Source organism: Vicia villosa, linkage group LG2 (assembly GCF_029867415.1).
Source record: "Vicia villosa cultivar HV-30 ecotype Madison, WI linkage group LG2, Vvil1.0, whole genome shotgun sequence".
Classification (NCBI taxonomy): Eukaryota; Viridiplantae; Streptophyta; class Magnoliopsida; order Fabales; family Fabaceae; genus Vicia; species Vicia villosa.
The window spans coordinates 85,623,034-85,642,821 of record NC_081181.1 but is presented as its reverse complement, the minus strand read 5'-3'; the positions used below and the strand labels follow the sequence as shown (position 1 = coordinate 85,642,821).

Below are 19,788 nucleotides of genomic sequence, written 5' to 3'. Positions count from 1 at the left end.
TTTGGTAATGTCAAAACCGGGGCTGTCGTCAATCTCTTCTTCAATTCCACAAAACTTTCTTCACATTGTGCATCCCATATGAACACTTTACCCTTACACGTCCACTTAGTTAATGGAAGTGCCAACTTAGAAAATCCTTCAATAAACCGTCTGTAGTAACCGGCCAAGCCCAAGAAACTTCTGATCTCGGTAGCTGACTTTGGAGTCTCCCATTGTAACACAGCATCTACCTTAGATGGGTCTACAGCAATGCCACCACCAGATATGACATGTCCCAGAAAACTGACTTCTTTCAACCAAAATTCACACTTGGACAACTTCGCATACAACTTCCTTTCTTTCAACACTTGCAATACCGTCCTCAAATGATCTGAATGCTCTGGCTCTGATTTAGAATATATCAAGATGTCGTCTATAAACACCACGACGAACTGATCTAAATACTCATGGAAGATACGGTTCATATATTCCATAAATACTCCTGGCGCGTTCGTAACACCAAATGGCATCACTGAATATTCATAATGTCCATATCTTGTTCTGAACGCTGTCTTCTGTACATCTTCATCTTTGACCTTAATCTGATGGTAACCCGACCTCAGATCGATCTTGCTAAAAACACTCGCACCCACCAATTGGTCCATCAAATCATCTATTCTCGGTAGCGGGTATTTGTTCTTAATGGTTACTTTATTCAGCTGTCGATAATCTACGCAAAGTCTCATGCTTCCATCCTTTTTCTTCACTAACAGCACCGGAGCTCCCCACGGCGATACACTTGGTCTGACAAACTTCTTCTCCAGTAAGTCTTCTAATTGCTTCTTCAATTCTGTCAACTCAGGTGCGGACATCCTGTACGGTGCCATAGAAACAGGTCTGGTACCAGGTACAAGATCAATCGTAAACTCAATTCCTCTTTCTGGCGGCACATCAGGAATCTCATCGGGAAAAACTTCAGGGAATTCTCTTACCACCGATAACTCATCGATGATGTTCTGATTCTCGATTGACAATGTTGCCATCAACGAGAACATCTCTACTTCTTCCTTCAGCAATTGTCGTACCTGCTTAGACGACACTAAGCCAGCTTCTTCTTCGGCAGTTGAAAATCTCACAGTCTTGTTATAACAATTGATGTGAGCATAGTTATATTCTAACTAGTTCATTCCCAAAATTACGTCTAGCCCGGCTAACGGTAAACATACTAAATCAACAGCAAAGTCCCTGTCGAAGATAGACAACGGACATTTCAAGCAAACAAGAGATGTAGTCACAGATCCTTTAGCTAGAACCTCAACTACCATCTCGCCATTCATCGAAGATAGTACAAGACCCAACCTTTCAACACATTCAGCAGCAATAAAACAATGAGTAGCACCAGTATCGATGATAGTAATTAAAGGCATACTATTGATGAAGCAAGTACCTCTAATGAGTCTGTCCTCAGTGCTTATCTGAGTACCAGCCAATGCGAACACCTTACCACCAGCTTGTGCCTTCTTGGGTTTCTGACATTGACTTCCAATGTGTCCTTCTTCACCGCAATTAAAACAAACCACTTCTTTATGTCTACATTCAGACATCATATGACCAGTCTTGCCACAACGGAAACACTTCTTAACGTCATCAGTGCAGTAAGTACTCTTATGACCAGCCTTCCCACACTTAAAACACACAATCGGAGCAGGAGCACCTCCCCCACTTGTTCTCTGGCCCGGAGCAGCTCTTCGTTTGCCCTTGCCAGCTGGAGTGTCATAAGGCTTGCCACGTTGCTGATTCTGCCTGCCTCTTCTATCACTGACAATCTTATAGTGAGCAGCATTATCTTCCTCAAAGATTCTGCAGCTGTCTACCAAGTTAGGAAAAACGCGGATTTGTTGATACCCTATAGCCTTCTTGATCTCAGAGCGTAGCCCATTTTCAAACTTAACACATTTTGAAAACTCTGCGCCCTCTCCATCATAGTACGGATAAAATTTGGCCAATTCAGTGAACTTAGCAGCATAGTCAGTCACTGACATGTTCCCTTGTTTCAGTTCATGGAACTCAATTTCCTTCTTACCACGGACGCTCTCCGGATAATACTTTCTCAGAAACTCCCTTCTGAACACATCCCAAGTGATCTCTTCACCTGTGGCTTCTAGTCTCTGACGTGTTGCTAGCCACCAGTCGTCAGCTTCGACTGCTAGCATATGTGTCCCATAGCGAACTTTCTGTGCCTGAGTACAATCCATTACACGAAAGATCCTCTCGATCTCTTTCAACCACTCTAAGGCTCCATCAGGGTCATGCTTGCCTTTGAAGACCGGCGGGTTCTCCCTCTGGAAAGTAGCCAAACTGCGAGACCCAGCATTCTCACCAGCATTAGGTTGATGTTCCAGAGCTTGAGCCATAGCCTCCAAAGCAGCAGCAATCGCAGCATCGTTTCTCCCAGCCATTTCAACTAAACACTGCAACAGAAACATAGTTAGATGACAAGTTTTAACCATACTCGATTTGTTAGCGACTCAACTACTTGGTCGGACGGACCGACCTGCTCTGATACCAATTGTAACACCCCACTTTCCCATATCGAAAATAAATAAGTTATAAATACATAAATAATCAGAGTAATACGAGTAGGATGTCACATCTTCTAAACAATTCACTAAAACATCATTTTAATTTATTATTCTTCATTAAAATAGAATATTTAATACTGCAGCGGAATTCAAACAGCTTATTAGTTCTCATGGCACCACGGCCTCAACAAATAAATCATATCCACTAAACAGGTGGTCCAACTATAATGTCAAAATCAAGATACGTAACAATTTAACATTTAACTGAAAGGAAATCAAAACACAGCGTATCCCAACATCCCCGTGTTACGTATCAGAGCGACTCCTAAGACTCGATCAGGTAACACTCGAGAAATCCAAGCACTACTCTGGTACCTGGTTATCTGTACTCCCGAAGAAGCACAGACACAACAACAGAAGAGGGGTGAGAATTACATTCAATAAATATGCGGTGAAATATCACATGGTTAAGGAGTAGTATCTACACCACACACAAACACAATCACAAACAGATTCTCACACCATCAATCACACAACAGCATCATTACATGACATTTACAAGCAGTCGGATGAATGAAAATGTAACTATCGACTCTACATGCATGTGGTACCAACAGAGCATAAGCCCTCAACAGATGCCATTATATTAGAGGCAATAACAAGGCATAAGCCTTCAACAATGCCAATACAGGCCAACAACAGAGCATAAGCCCTCAACGACATATGTATGCAATATGGACATCCAATCAACACAATTCAACAACACAAGGCCTCAGCCTTCAACTCATTGCCATTTAGGCTATCAACCAACTCAACAACATGCAACTATAATTTTATTATTTTGTAGTTACATTCACAACAGTCAACACAAACTTAACACAATATTTTAGGTCCAAATCATAACTCTTACAATCTCTCTATGTTTACCTAAGTCTTACAGTTTTAAGTAACTCAGAAAGGTATTTATTTCACTCAAGGATCAGGAGAAAATCACAAAAATGGAAAATTCTGCACACTAGCGTAACCATACGCGTATAGCTATCCCATACGCGTATGCCCCTTCCCCATACGCGCCTCATACGCGTACCACCAGGACCAGTTTTGCACTAAAAATTCTCCCATACGCGTATCACTCTTCCATACGCGTATAGCCTCCCTTCCATACGCGTACCATACGCGTTCCACCAGAAGTTGTGTTGTGCTGGGACAAGGCTGCGTATCATACGCGTATAGCCCCCTGGGTGTGTCCCCCATACGCGTATGGCCTCAACCCATACGCGTATCATACGCAAACTGACAGGAAAACTGTCTGTCAAAGTCTGCACTCGCACCAGTTCGTTCTCACTCGTTTTCATTACTTCCAGTCTGCGATTTCAGGTCCAAAACATCATATTTTCACCTATTAACTCACTCCTTTCATCTAGATTCATTAACCTATTATGCTACATCGATTTTAACATGATAACGACCCAATTCCTACTCATCAAATTGGACAATTTACATTCAGATTTAGTTCTCCATGAACACAGCAACAACTCAACCAACACCCAATACCACATCATGATTCATCAATCCAAAACAGAATTTCGTCCACAATCATACAATACGCATCAGTCATGAAGAACATCACACAAAGCAAATCAATTCACACATCAAAGAAGGAATTAGACATACAAATTATGAAACCTAAAGAGGGAAAGAAACCCTCACTACCCTCTCATGTTGTAATCACCATTTAGAGAACCCATTCTCCCCCCTTACCTTAGGATTGAGCTTTGATCCTTCAACAATGGTGGAAGTCCCCTTTCTCTCTTGCCCTAGCCTCTTTCTCTGTTTCTACGTTCTTCACAATATTTTTGCCAAAAACTATTCCTTCTAATTTCTTTATTTTTATTAATCCTTCACTAATCCTTAATTTGCTACTGGGCTTACTACACACCCTCCCAATTACTAACCACTACTTGACCCAAATAACTAATTAATCAATTTACTACTTACTAAATAATTATTAAACTAATATAATAATAATTAAAATATCAGTTTAAGCACCAAACACACCAAATAACTACATAATAAAATAAATATCGAAAATCGGGGCGTTACACTCAGACACAAAGAAATGGCTCTTCCATCTAAAATCACAAATTAAGGTCTCATCAAACCACCTACCAGTCTCTCTCACGTCCTCTTCTGGATAATAAGTTGTTGTAAACAACCTAGGGAACATAGCCTTAAGGTATAAAGTCCCATTCCAAGGGTTATCCAAAAAGACATTTAAAACTGTGATCCAACTTTCCTATTAATACCATGAACGAACTATTTAGAAGGGTCTTCTAGCTTAGAGCCAATAAAATAAATTCCTTTCCACTAGGAGGAAGAGTTACACAAGCTATAATATCTATCTCACCTTTATTAATAAATAATATAGACATCATAAGAATCAACGAAGATGTCCATCTAAAGACCAGAATCACCTGGATAAAGCATCACCTCTACTTAGCCAAAAGAGTTAAGTTAGACGGACAAAGATCTCTAAACCCTAATCCAATTTTACTTTTATACTTATACACATAAAACCAACTAACCCAATATATTTTAGACTCTTACTTAATATTCTTTTGATCTGACCCACTACGTGATATTTCTATATAAGGTTTCCCTAGTCTTTTGGCTGAATTTTTCTACCATTCCTAAAAGTCAGCTTCCCTTTTATGAGAGTGATTTCATTTCTTTATAGAAGCCTATTCTTGAGCTCTTTCTTTCCTTTAGAACATAAATTTTCACTTTTCACTTAACCTCTACTCTCTTTACATGCCCATATTTTCTACAGATACCATTCTTGCCCTGGGCTTAAGTTCTCATTTCTTGTATGTATTTTCACTATACCTTAGATGAATGATCATTTAGTGAACCTTTCTAGTGATTTTGGGGGTAATGGTTCATCTGCATCCGCTAGAACAAAAACCTTCACTAGTTTATACTCCAACCTTTCCATTACTAGCAATTATGCTTTAGTTATCATAAGTGTAGTTTTGAATCAGAGAGGTTCTCTTGACATAAAAACTTATATTCATGAATCTTTCTCCAACAATATCCTTTGTGACAGTGATGTTATAAGTGATCATGCATTCAGTTATGCATCTGTTCCTTTGATAACCTTTATGGGTTCAATTTTTCCTGTTTTTACTTTAATGGAGGTACTTCCTTGAACAAGGAGGAATCTCTCACTTTCATCAGAACTTACCAGTCCCCCTTTGGTTGGGATATAAGTGATGTTGAGATTAGGGATCACCTCAATCTTAGGACTTAGTCTTCATGTGTCAATTGGCTCAGGCCATCATATATCTTTTGTGCTAATGAAATACTTCGAAAAAGTACAAGTCTTATGGAGTTGATTGATGCGAGCAAGTATAGCCGAATGGATTAAAAAATATTAGGAAGCCTATTTTTCTTAAATATTCATCCGGTCGTGATGGAGGATAACATAAAAGTATTTCATCCCTCTAATTGGTTGGTTCTTCCCATGGATTTAGGAAAAAGGATTTGTAGTAGCTCTTGGGAATGCTCTATTCCTTTCTACGAGTGATTATTTACTCAAATAAATTTGTTCTTACCCTTGACCCAATTTAAAGACGAGGTGTTAAGGTTCTTGAATATTTACCCCTCACGGCTTTATCCCAACGCTTGGGCTTTGATAAGGGAATTCTTGGGGTGATTACTAGCTTTGGAAGTTTTCCTACCGAATATTTTTCCATAATTTTGTCGTGGTGCATAATTTACTGAATAATATTCGGGATCAAGGGTCCATCTTGCTACATAAGGATATTCCATGATTTTATGATCATGCCGAGAACTAGGACGATTTTTGGGACAACTTCGTGTTAGTAAAACCTTGTACCTTAGGGGCTCACTCCGCCTTCTATATAAAACATGTTGTTTGGAAGACCTAACTCAACTTTTAAATAGAGTAGTCAAGATGGATTATTAAGTCATAAACAGGTTAACCCTGACAAGTTTTATAGGGTCGGCCCAAAAACTAGTTATAATACAAGCTTGAATTATATTACCTAAGCTCTGGCCTAAATGGGTTGTGGGCTACCCGACACTAAAAGAGTTATTTATTTATTATTTTGTTATATAAAAATAAAGTAAAAAAATCTTATAATATTTATTATAAATATGATATATAAAACATATTAGTTTAAATATGATACATTTTCAACTACTATATTATTTTTAAAACATACTATAACATGTTTTTAAATACAATACATATTTAAAATTGTTCAAATATAATATAAATTAATAAGTTGTGATGAATTTTTTAAGTGAAATGTAGAATAATTTAATATTGATTCAATTATATGAATGCATAATATTTAAGATAAAAGTATTGAATATAATAGAAGAGATAAACTTAGTGAGGTGGGACAACTTAATATGTTGGTTTTTTTTTTAGTGAAACAACAAAATTATTAGCATAATTTTTAGAATTTTTAACTTTGTGAGCCAAACGGACTACATGCGGTCCAAACAAGCTAATCCTTATAGATAGTAGACTTTTTAAGACCACACTAAAAAACCTTTACAAATTTTAAGTTCTAATTTAAAGGCTTAAGCCTTATGTTTTATTTGGTTTGGTGGCCGATTCATATTGTTATGTGCAAGTGTGAGTGATTAAAGTCTCACATTGTTATGAATGAATTTCATTCACCTATCACCTTAAAGTTTTGAATTGAGATGTGACATCTCCCTCTCTTGTGGTCCTAGAAAATTAGTTCTATTGGTGCTCTCGACTTTTCCAAAACTCCCAAACACATGAGTTATCAAATTTTGAAGCTCTAATCTAAACATATTGTAACAAAATAATTCGGGAATGCATCCTAAAAATATTGAAGGTCTCACAATCTAGATTGATGTATTTATTCGATATTTGTTTGCATAGTTAACATCTATATGTATATCTATGTATATGAGAGGATGTGGTATTGATGTATTTATTCCATGTTTGTTGCATAGTTAACATCTATATGTATATCTATGTATATGAGAGGATGTGGTTGGGAGTCACAACTTTGTTCTTATCCATAAATATTTTATACATAGTATATTTTGACAATTTTAATTAATAATATATAAATTTTTCCATATAAAATATGAAAAAGAAAATTATTTGATAGTAAAAATATTGTTGTTTTAAGGGTGTTCGTATTGCAGTTTGAGAAATTTTGATGCTAAAAATCATTTGAATCGCAAAAGAAAAATATATATATTTTAGTTAAATTTTAAAAGTAAAACTAAACTAATCTAAATTAAATCAATGCGATTTGGATTGGTTCAGTTAATTCGATATTTTACCAGAGTTTTATCAAGACATACATATATTTATAAAGGACAACATAATTTTATTAATAAGTTAATAATTTGAGATATAAATACTGTCTCATAAAAAATATCTCATTTATATTTTTTTTCTGTCTCAAAATAATTGTCAACTTATAATTTGAATGCAACATTTATTATTATTTTTCACTACAAATTTAAAATTTAAAATGATAGGTTGTGTAGTTATAAACAAATATGCATGTGATTAGACTAATTAGACTTTTTTTTCATTATCAATACTTAAACTTTTCCTTTTAATTTTATCATAATCAACAGAAAATAAAAATTAAAATAAAATAATTTAATATCAAATAAAAACTTGAGACAGCCTTGTTAATGGCTTAAATAGTTAGTTGGTCCATGTAGGTTAACGTATTTTTTGATTTTCGTCTCTATATCTTATTTTCTTGAAAATGATCCTTCAATGTTAATTTTTGTTTTTGTTTTGGTTCCTAAAGTTAAAATTCGAATAAAAATTCGCAGAAAATTTACAGATTTTCCTGTGAATTTTAATTTTAGGGACTAAATCTAAAAGAAATTTAATATTTTAAGGACTTTATCCAGAAAAAAAAAGATACAGGCACGAAAATCAAAAACACGCTAACTTACAGGGATCAACCGACTATTTAAGCCAAAATTAATATAAAAATACAAGAAAATTATTTTTTATTAACATATAAAAAATTTGATAAATAAAAATAAATTACTCTTTTCTCCTAAATTATAAGCCACTTTACTATAAATATTTATCTCAATTTATAAATCATTTTGCAGTCTTAATACATTATTAATAATTTTTTGTCTAATATATTTTTTAATTTTTTTTTTTAATTTTTTTTTTCAATATAATTATTGAAGGATATTTTTGTAAAATCATACATCATTTTAATTTTTTATAAAAATAATAATTATATTTTTGAATTTATGTAAAATAGGTAAAACGTCTTATAATTGTGGATAGATAATAATACATTAAAAAAATATGAGATAATATTTGTTATCAACTAATATAGAAAAGCATATGGAAAAATTTCTTATCACTATACAAGAAAAAAATACCAAATAAATATTTGTAATGAATATATTAAAAAATACGATAAATTATTTATTTTGATAAATAAAAAAATAGATATTTATCATTATTACTTACAAATGCCACAAAATAAATATTAGAATATATTCGTCAAATTCGCTCTAAATTTATAAAAATTAATATTGATATTTTATGCAAGTATTTAAAACCAGACTATAATATAATATTTATATTCATTCTATTATGTTAATTATTTTATGAAAATAAATATTTTATTAGTTATATTAATTAATTTCAAATATATTAATAAAATTTTATTAATTTTCTTTAATTATTAAATTTTTTATTTTATTTTTATTTTAAGAACATTCAAGATAAATATCTATCATATTCATGACCACGTGTGATACAGCAAATAGTTGTCTAGTGATTACCCCTATATAAAGAGACTTAAATGAAAACAGTGAGACTCAGAGTTTTGCATTAACAACAGTTATTCAGTGCATTACGTAAGTTTCGGCTTTGAGTTTCTGGTGCTTTCGAATACAGACAGAGTAACACACAAGCATGGCAAAGGTATCTTGTCTCTTTATTCTTTGTTTCATGATTAAATTAAGATTTCTTGTTTAATAATGTTTTGATTATTATTCCTGAAATCTTTTATGTTTTGATTGGTCAATAATTTGTTCCAAAATCTTGTTTGCATGTATGGTCTTGATTCTTGGGACAGATTTCAAAGTTTTTGATGTTTTTGCGGCCACAATTTGAGACTGCATGTTGTATTTAACTGTAGTTCTAGGTTGTATCAGGGATATCACTAATGAATCTGAGAAGTTGTGGTTTCATTTCATCTTATTTGTTTGTTTTTGAAGCAAGGTGTGGATTCTTGGATTCTCAAAGTACTAATGTGGTTTTTATGCATGCAGGCTGGTGAAGCATTTTTCAGGAATGTGTTGGAGAGCATTCAGGAAGTGTACTTGAAAAGGAATCCAACTGCTAAGGCTGTATTGGACCTTGTTCAGTCTGTTGACAATGACAAATTGGCCTACGATCATCTTGCATTCAGGACCTTTGGGGTACGTCACTTGGTTTACTACCTTCCACACACATTGATTATACTTTGTTGTCGATCCCGAAGATTAACTGTTTGTTCAAATCCTACTACTTTTTAGATTTATTGAATAACTAATGTACCTGGTTTATATACAGACCAAATACATTAATTATTCAATAAATTTAAAAAGTAAATTTCTTTTATAATATGGGACAGAGGGAGTATCATATTGTAGTATAGAAGATTTATTTAGATTGCGCTATGTTATAGCGTCCATATTGAACAACGCTGATCTTGTGAACTTAATTATAGGTCAATGGCTATGGAATTGAGTCCTTGGCTGGTTTTTTCTTGGATAATGGCTATACACAACGAGATGAGTTGAAGTTTCCAGGAAAGAAACTGAGAGCCTTTTGGTACGCACCTCCTGCTGATGCATCTTCCGGAACTGGAAGTGGCATTAGGGGGCCCCTGCCAAGAGTTTTTATATCAGAGATCTTGGTAGATCAGTTGAGTCCACAAGCTCAGGTATGTTGGTGAGAACAAATTTCAATTGACGTCTAGTTTTAGTATATTGCAATGTTGCTTCAGTGTTCGAAATATTGGTTGTACTAAAAGAAGGTGAAAATTTTGATACAGGAAATCATTAAGAAATACACTGAATCAGCAGGAAATGGAAACAAGTATGGAGCTCTTGCAAGTTCCTTGGGACATTTAACATGGGAGAAACCCTTATATTCTGAGTTTCAACAATTGGCAAGGTATTAATATATCTCCAGCTTGAAATAATATTTGAGGATCTTCAAGTACTGTTTTTCTTATGGTTTGTTGATACTTGTTATATACAGCGAAAGTGAGTACGCTGCGTGGACACTAGTCAATGGACATGCACTTAACCATGTCACTATTTCAGCTCATCGCCTGAAAACTCATTTGAAGGATATCAACAAACTGAATGAGTTTCTTGAGAAGAGTGGATTCAAATTGAATTCTGAAGGAGGAGTATTGAAAGGTACGTGTACTTTTATTACAGATACATATCAATTTCGTGTCTGGTGTCTGTGTCAATGTTTCACATGTCGTGGACATTGATACAGAGGATTATGTGAATGACTTTTAATATTTCCTCCACATGCAGTTAGTCCTGATGGCCTTCTCCAGCAAAGTTCAACTGTAGCAGATTCAGTTTCTTTCCAATTTGCTGATGGTGTAACTGAATCAGTTCCATGCTCCTACATTGAATTTGCCGAGCGTCTGGTGCTTCCAGAGTATGAAAATTTACCTCTCGAAGAGGTAAGCCGCATTGTTTCTCTCGAATATCATGTTTTGAGTCATTTTCTGCAAGATTGCTAATTCTTATTGTTTTAACTAATGGAACAGGTTAAAGAGTTCCATAGGAGGGATGGTTTTGAGGCATCAAGTGCTGATAAGATCTTTGAAAGCACATCCAAGGAACAACTCAGCCGAGTTTCCTCTTAGAAGGCTCATCTCTGTCATTTCTGTCTGTGTCATGAATTTTCAGAATAACAACATTTTGTATTCTTGATGTTTAGATTTCAAGCTCTTCCAGTAATGATTGTACTTCATGTTTAGATTTCACCTTTTATCATATTTCATTATTAATAATAAATTGGTCCAATGGAATCATTTGTTGTTGAAATGGTAATTTGAGTTTGAGTTTTACCTTTAATGTGGCTTTTCAGATCCTACCTATACCAATTCAAAAAAACTATTAAGTTTTTTTTCTTATAGTAAATCTCTCTAAAATCAAATTAAACCTACAAAGACTAATCAAAGTTTCAATAATTATCATCATCATCTTCTTTATTCATTTTACACATAACATTTCTCTCCTCTTCCATTCCACTTCCTTCATCTTCTTTTTTCATTTCTCATTTCACAGTCATTCCACTTTTTTCGTAATTGTTCCATCTCATTTATGTAGACCAAGTTATCTCTCATTTCAGTGGTAAAAACATCTAGAAATCATAAACAATGAAAGGAAACTTTGAATGTGGAGGGTGACAGTGGATTAGAGAGATAATTGAGGGCGAGAATCAAAATTTCATTATTATTGGATAAGTATACCTTCAAGGGTATTTATGTAAAATGATTGGGATACAAAACAATAAGTCACATAAGCCTAAAAACAAAATATCGAGCCTTTAACCGGTCACACAAAATTAGTAACCGGTTACGACTGCTAAAATTAAAACAATAATAAACAGTGGTAACTGAAATTAGTAACCGGTTACGACTGCTTAAATTAAAACAATAATAAACAGTGGTAACCGGTTACTGCGAATGCGTAATCGGTTACGCCAACTTCAGAATCACTTTTTTCTAGCTTCTTTGACTTATTTTAATACTTGTAACGGGTTACACATGCGTGTTAATCGATTACAATACTTGAATTATTATTTTTCACATAATACACCACCTTAATTCAAGTACTCCAACTCTTTCATGCTCATGTTCATCTTCAATCTTTTGAATACTTGAATTGTGACCCATTGATCAGCAAATCCGCCACTTGATCTACACTTCTACAATATCTCAATTTCAACTTTAATTCACTAATAAGTTCCCTCAAGTAGTAAAATTTCATCTCAATATGCTTGCTCCTTGTAACACCCCTCTAATAACCCGCGGCAATTAAATAATTGTTAATCAGAGTAAACATGTAGAGAGGCATCACAATTCATAAAATGAAGAAAAACACACGTCGGTACATATCATGCATTCACTGAAACAACTGAAATTATAACTCATTAAATAAAATCATGTTTTACACAGCGGAATCAAAAACATAGAGTCAACATTCATCATTAATGTATCTGACTCAACCAACAAAACCAAATAGAGTTATAAACAACTCAAAACAAACGTGTTCCCAGTGTTACATCTACCAGAGCATGACACCGACACTATAACTAGAAACCGACTTATGAGCTAATCCTCACCAAGTCGCGCCGCTATCCTCAATCTGAAGATGACAACAAGTAAGGGTGAGTCTCATCACAGTTAACCAATGTTATTGCATCATAAATAATAACATATCATAGTTGTATCATTCACCCAATTGTTTCATACTCAGACAAATCAATCATTCATACATCCACAGATAAACAAACAGTCAACATGTATCATCTATCATCAGGCTATAAACAAATCATGCACATGTATAAAACTGACACTATGCATGTGGTACCAATCATCACCAGTGGAAATCATCCACCGACCGATCTATCATCATCCAGATACGGCCCTGCCAGCACAAATTCCTCACAATGGGAATTCTGCCCCTCGCTGAATCCTCTCATCATCTAGGATTCAGCCCATGTTTATGAATGCATGCAACATATATATAACATACTTTCATCATTACCATCCTATGAGTAGCATCATCTATACTCATTTCATCATCATCATCATCAACAATACTAAGCATGTTCATATATACATTACATCATTCAATACAATCAATCATCAGTAAACCACAGAATCACATCACAAGGTTTACACAGTACCAAACAGTATACAAACAGGCATACCAATCGAAAGTTACACATCATTGAACTTTTCAGAAAAATCACAAAAACAGAAATTTCACACACAGAACGCCATACGCGTATCATATGACCCATACGCGTCCATACGCGTATCACCTTGCCTCATACGCGTATCATACGCAATTCACCAGAACTCAAAATAGCCTAGAAACCAACTCATACGCGTATCAGCCTTACCATACGCGTATCACCAGAAATATTTTCCTCTTTCAAATTTTCCATACGCGTACGAACATCCTCATACGCTCCCATACGCAAAACACCAGTACGTGGTATTTGGGACAGGGCAACTGCGTATCATACGCGTATAGCCCATTGGGAGTGTCCCCCATACGCGTATGACCTCATCCCATACGCGTATGGCATTGTTTCATACGCGAAACACCAGAAAATGCCCAGAACCTGCAGAATTCGTAACAGTCCAAAACCCATTCGTTTTTACTCATACCAGTCCACGAATTTGAGTCTAAAAACCAGAAAAATTGCATCTAAACAGCATACAATTTCGTCCATAACCATAGTACATGATTCCATAATCAATTTCGTTCATCATACCCTAAATCTATCAGTTATTAGGGATTAACAGCTCAATTTTAATGATGAACACAGAGAAAAATTCAAAATATAGAATCAATTATCCAAACAATACTCCTAATCAACATCACTATCCATAACACGATAATAGAGATTAAATGGAGAGTCTCCCCTTACCTTAGACAAGAGTTCTTGATCCTTGGTCTCTCCCTCTACAGTTCTCCTTCACGTTCTTCGTGTTCTCAACCCTTTGTTCTTTCACGTTCTTTCTTCCTTTCCCCAAATCCCAAATGCTTTATGAAAATAATAATAATTTAGTAAAAGTATTATAAAATCACCCTCCCTCTTTTACTATTTACTCACATGGCCCAAATGCCATAAACCATTATTTATTTATTATTTTCACAAAATCCCCAATAATTCTAATTATTAATTCAATATTCCAATTAAATTAATATTAAAATTATACGGGTGTTACACTCCTCCTATGTAATTTGGTTTTTTGCAAGATTTCTCAATTTCAACTTTAATTCACTAATAAGTTCCCTCAAGTAGTAAAATTTCATCTCAATATGCTTGCTCCTCCTATGTAATTTGGTTTTTTGCAAGATTGACGGTGAAAATGTTATCAACTAAGACCGTAACAGCCTCACCCTCATTGTTACTTGATCGGTAAAATAGCAAGTGTACTATTTTGCCTCTTGTAATAATAGGGAAAATTCTCCGAATATCGATCTCGGGGACTACGCAGGAATAATGAGTTCAATTCAAAGTTCAATTAAACAAAAACTTCAATTGGGTTTTGTTTGGTGATTATCACTTAACGAAAAGTAAAATAAGCAGTAAATGAAATTGACTTTTTAACAAATACGAGTAACATGCTAGGGGTAGTGGATGATTGACAATGTAACAACTCTGAAATCTCTATTGCAACAACTTATTTTCAATAATCAATTACCGGTTCTTAAGGTTGTTTGATCCTAAGTCCTTAGTGAAAAAACCTTTGATCCTTCATCCTAAACCCTAAGTCCTTAGAGATTTACAATGAAATCAAGCAATTAAGTTATCAAGAATATCCGGTTACTATAAGGTAATCCTAGTCCTAGGTAATATCAATTATAGCATATTCTCATGAAAGCATTATCAATGGTTGTCTAACCTAAACGATAATCATACATCAATTCTGATTTGTCCGAAAGGAAAAGCATTAGAAACATCAAGAGAATAAATCAACAATGAAAAACATGATTGTTATTGCAATTGCAAACTCAGAGTCATTACAAAGTGAAATCAGAGCCACCCCCTAGCATTGGGGGGTTTAGCTACTCGTAGTAATCAAAGAAAACATAATAATGAATAAAGACATTACAAGAAATTGGAGGAGATTGAATCTTCAATTGCTTCCGTTCATGAAGATCTTCTGCTCTCCCAAACCCTTGCTTTCTCCAATCTTCTATTGTATTCTTTTCTCTAATCGGTCAAAATTCCCTCTCTCCTTCCACAAACCTTGTTTAAATAGTATTAGCATCAGTCTTCGTGTCCACAAAAAGTCCAAAGTACCCTTAATACAAGACAGAGTAAAACAGATCAAAAAGTGAAGTTTCTATCCGCATCCATCTACACGGGCCGTGTTGATTAACACGGGTGCCCGTGTTTATTTACTGTTTCACGTAAGGTTGAAATTCTGCCCAGGCCTATCAACACGGGCCGTGTTGATTAACACGGGTGCCCGTGTTGATTCACTGACTGACGTAGCTTTTTTCTTTGATGCAGGCCAATCAACACGGGCAGTGTTGATTAACACGGGCGCCCGTGTTGATCCTGATTTTTCAACTTTTGGCTTTCCGGAGCGTCCAACAGTCAGCTTTTAGTCCTTTCGAACCTATGCATCAACCTGCAACACTAACACTACCAAATCGAAGCATAAAGAAGATCTTTTGACATAAACTTTAAACCAAATGCAATGCAATACTATAAATTAATAAATATGATAAACTTAACTTAAAAAGCAATAAAACAACCGAATGTGTTACCGAGATGATGAATTTGTGCCGGATGAAAGACAAAACTTAATAGAAATGGTGACCGATCACAACCCCAAACTTATCTCATTGCTTGTCCTCAAGTAATGTATTGAGACTAAACAGAGGTCACCCACGAATTTCTCTTCTCCACAATACAGCCTGTGTCTTTCACAACTTGGATTTTTCCTTCCCGATCAAGCTTCTGGTTTCCTGAATCGAACTATCTACCACACTTTCACATCAGAGGGCTTCTTTACCTGCAAACTTCTTCACACTCTCACCAGATCCCTCAGGGTTAAGGTGTTTGCACTCACAGTATCAAAGTATGCAATATCAACTCTTAATTTTGAATTTACTCTATCTTCACTACACAAACATATTCCACACACTTTATGAGGTCTTTTTGGTTATAATGGGGCTCAGGTATGGTAGGATAGACAAATGAATGGATAACAAAGGGTTTTGGATTCGGCATTCATGTTATTTTTCTCATTTTTGTGCCTCAATAATGACCTGGGGTTTATTCACTTTGATTCTTCACTCAATTTTTCTATGAGCATGTTTGAATCTTTAGTAACGACAAGTGCTTTTATCTTCTTTCTTTATTATTTTATTTTTTGATTTCTTTTTACGCACTTGCTATTTTTCTACGAATTGTCACCCCAAACTTAGCTTTTTGCATACTTTATAAATTACAACAATCATGTCGAACAAGGGTAGGAAGTGTATAGTTACGGATGAACAGGGGTTTAATTCAAACAAAAAGGCTAAGGCTCAACGGGGTTCACAAAGGATAAACATAAAGTAAAGGATGGATAGAAAGGCTAAGGGTTAAACAAACAACATGCCTCAGTGTGTGTCCTCATGTTGTGCTGTGTAAAAAGAACATACGCAAAATCAGAGTGATAAGGTCATACCTGACTGAACTCTCATGATGATATTTTAGTGTTTGGCCTTTGTACTCTCACCATGTTGGTTATGCTTACAAGCTCTGAAGCCTCCTCGTGTAATGTGGTTTCTTTTTCGACTCGGGTATACTATACAACCATTTCAGTCCGGTGTTACCAAATCGCGTCCAACATTTAATTTTATCATTTCATGGCTGCATCAACTTCTGGGGTGCCTCGGGAGATCAAGTATGGGGAGTATCTTTCATCCACTAGCTATCAATCTCGGGTTCATCCAACAACTATATCTCACTATGTAACACAATGGTATACCAAAGACGAATAGAAATGCTAAAAACAAAATAAAAACAGAAACAAAAGAAATGCAAGAAACCCCCCCCCCCCCCACACTTGAACTAAACATTGACCTCAATGTTTTAGCCCACTGCGGAAAAGACTCACATAGGGTACATCAACTCCAGCTGCCGCTTTTAAGCTTTCACCAGAGAAATCCCCTTTTTATTACCTGACATAAAACAAAACAAAAGAATAAATTAATTATTAAAAGTTTGGGTTGCCTCCCACATAACGCTTCGTTTAACGTCGCATGGCTCGATGGTCCATTACCCTTTATTATGGAGGGTATTTTCTCTTCCACACCTGGTTGCTTTTCACCTCCGCAATCAGAAACTCATGATGATGAAAAGTATGGACAACTTTTCTCTTTAATTCATGTTCCTCATTCATCTTTTCACCTTTCTTTTTCTTAGAACATTTGGTGGCTTTAGGAGTTGGTTCCACCCGAGAGGCTATGCTTGACACTTTTTCTTGGAGCTGTTTAGGCTTTTTGTCTTTTTCCTCACTTTCTGTCATACCACCAGAAGTTTGATCATTTACAACCGCCCTATGTTTCTTAACTCCTAACATCTTCAAGGTTACTTTTTCATCAAATGATTTCAGCGTTAGTGTCCCTTTTTCAATGTCGAAGTTGCAGCGGCCTGTCGACAAAAATGGTCTCCCAAGAAGGATATGAGTTTCTTCGTCTTCCAGAATGTCCATGACATGGAAGTTAACAGGGAATACAAACTTATCAACTTCCACTAGTACATCTTCAGCTACCCCATAGGATTTCTTAATGGTGTGATCGGCGAACCTTAATTGTGTTTTACTTTCACTAATCTTTTCCAATTCAAGCTTTTTGAAAATGGACAGAGGCATTAAACTCACACTAGAACCAGAATCGAGGAGTACCTTTTTAAATGTTATATTCTTGATAGTGCATGGTATCGCCACCGCCCCAGGGTCTTTCCTCTTTATTGGGATTTTTCTTGCTGTCGAGACTATACCACACTTATTAGTTGCAATTTTTGATTCCCCTCCCAGTGATCTCTTTTTCGCCATCACCTCCTTCATGAATTTCCTATACAAGGGCATGTGCTCAAGTGCTTCGAAGAAGGGTAGATTTACCTCTAACTTTTTGAACAAGGCAGTGAACTTCTCAAAGTCTTTCTCTTTTGAATTCTTCTTTGCCACTCTGGAAGGGAAAGGCAGTTTGATCACCGGTTCAACAACTTTCTTATTTTTTTTCTTCAAATGGTTTACCCGGCGGTACCACAACCTATGGCTCTTTTGGATTTTCTCTTATTTCTAAATCCACCTCTATTCCCATGGGGTCATCTATTTCCTCTTTTTCTTTTTCAGATTCTGCCACTTTTTTACTTCTTGTAGTAACAACATTAATCTTCTCTTGGTATTTCGGATTTTTCACAGTTGAACTCGAAAAGGTACCTTGTGCCTGTAGAGTGAGATGCTGTGCTATTTGACCCACTTGAACTTCCAGATTTTTTATTGAAGCTGTGGTGTTCCTGTGGTTGTTTCTGGTCTCTTCTTAAAACTGAGAGCATTGTCCAGCCAATCTCTCAATAGTTACTTCCCACTCTGCCTTCTGAGGATTTTGTTGTTGATCTTTCCAAGCGAAGTTGGGATGATTCTCCCACCCTGGATTATAGGTGTTAGAATACGGATTGTTTTGCCTCAAGAATTTGATTTCTTCAATTTGCTTGGAAGTAGAAATACAACACACAGTTTGGTGAGGGCCATTACAAATTTGACTGAATGTGTTACCGAGATGATGAATTTGTGCTGGATGAAAGACAAAACTTAATAGAAATGGTGACCGATCATTACTCAACACCTTCAATAGATTCATTAGCCACATAGCTTGGCACACACACAATGAAGGCGGCAATATACTCGGCCTTACAAGACGAGAACTCTACCACCAGTTCCTTCGTCGAAACAGCATGAGACTGGTGTTCCACCAAACATAAAGGTATATCCACCTGTCAACTTACGATCATTTCTACCAAACATAAAGATTTATTCAAACCATATAACACTTTTATCAACTTGTAGAACTTTCCTTCTTGTTTTTTCACAACAAAATCACGAGGCTGCTCTACATAAACCTCCTTTTCAAGTGGACCATTCAAAAACGCATATTTCACGTCCATTTGATAGATAGACCAATTTTTTGTTATTCACAATACCAATAACTGGCCTTATGGCTTCAATTCTAACAATTGGTGCAAATACTTCTTCGGAGTTTATGCCTTCTCTTTGCAAAAATTCCTTTGCAATTAATCGAGCCTTATGCTTGATTATTTCACCTTTGGGATTTTCCTTCTCCTTATAGACCCACTTTACATCAATAGACTTCTTTCTTTCCAGTAGATCAA

General features: G+C 35.4%; 2 protein-coding genes across 2 annotated transcripts; one reads left to right on the top strand and one right to left on the bottom strand.

Annotated features, from left to right (window-relative positions):
• Positions 1-1,157: 1,157 nt before the first annotated feature.
• On the bottom strand, positions 1,158-2,438 carry LOC131649513 (uncharacterized). Its single transcript, XM_058919274.1, has one exon. It carries the CDS (start codon positions 2,436-2,438, stop codon positions 1,158-1,160), a length of 1,281 nt encoding a protein of 426 aa, XP_058775257.1.
• Positions 2,439-9,407: 6,969 nt separating this feature from the next.
• Positions 9,408-11,693, top strand: LOC131651613 (2-oxoadipate dioxygenase/decarboxylase, chloroplastic-like). Its single transcript, XM_058921275.1, has 7 exons — positions 9,408-9,555; positions 9,906-10,055; positions 10,346-10,561; positions 10,673-10,794; positions 10,882-11,045; positions 11,172-11,326; positions 11,414-11,693. Exons 1-7 carry the CDS (start codon positions 9,547-9,549, stop codon positions 11,510-11,512), a joined length of 915 nt encoding a protein of 304 aa, XP_058777258.1. The 5' UTR covers positions 9,408-9,546; the 3' UTR covers positions 11,513-11,693.
• Positions 11,694-19,788: the final 8,095 nt, after the last annotated feature.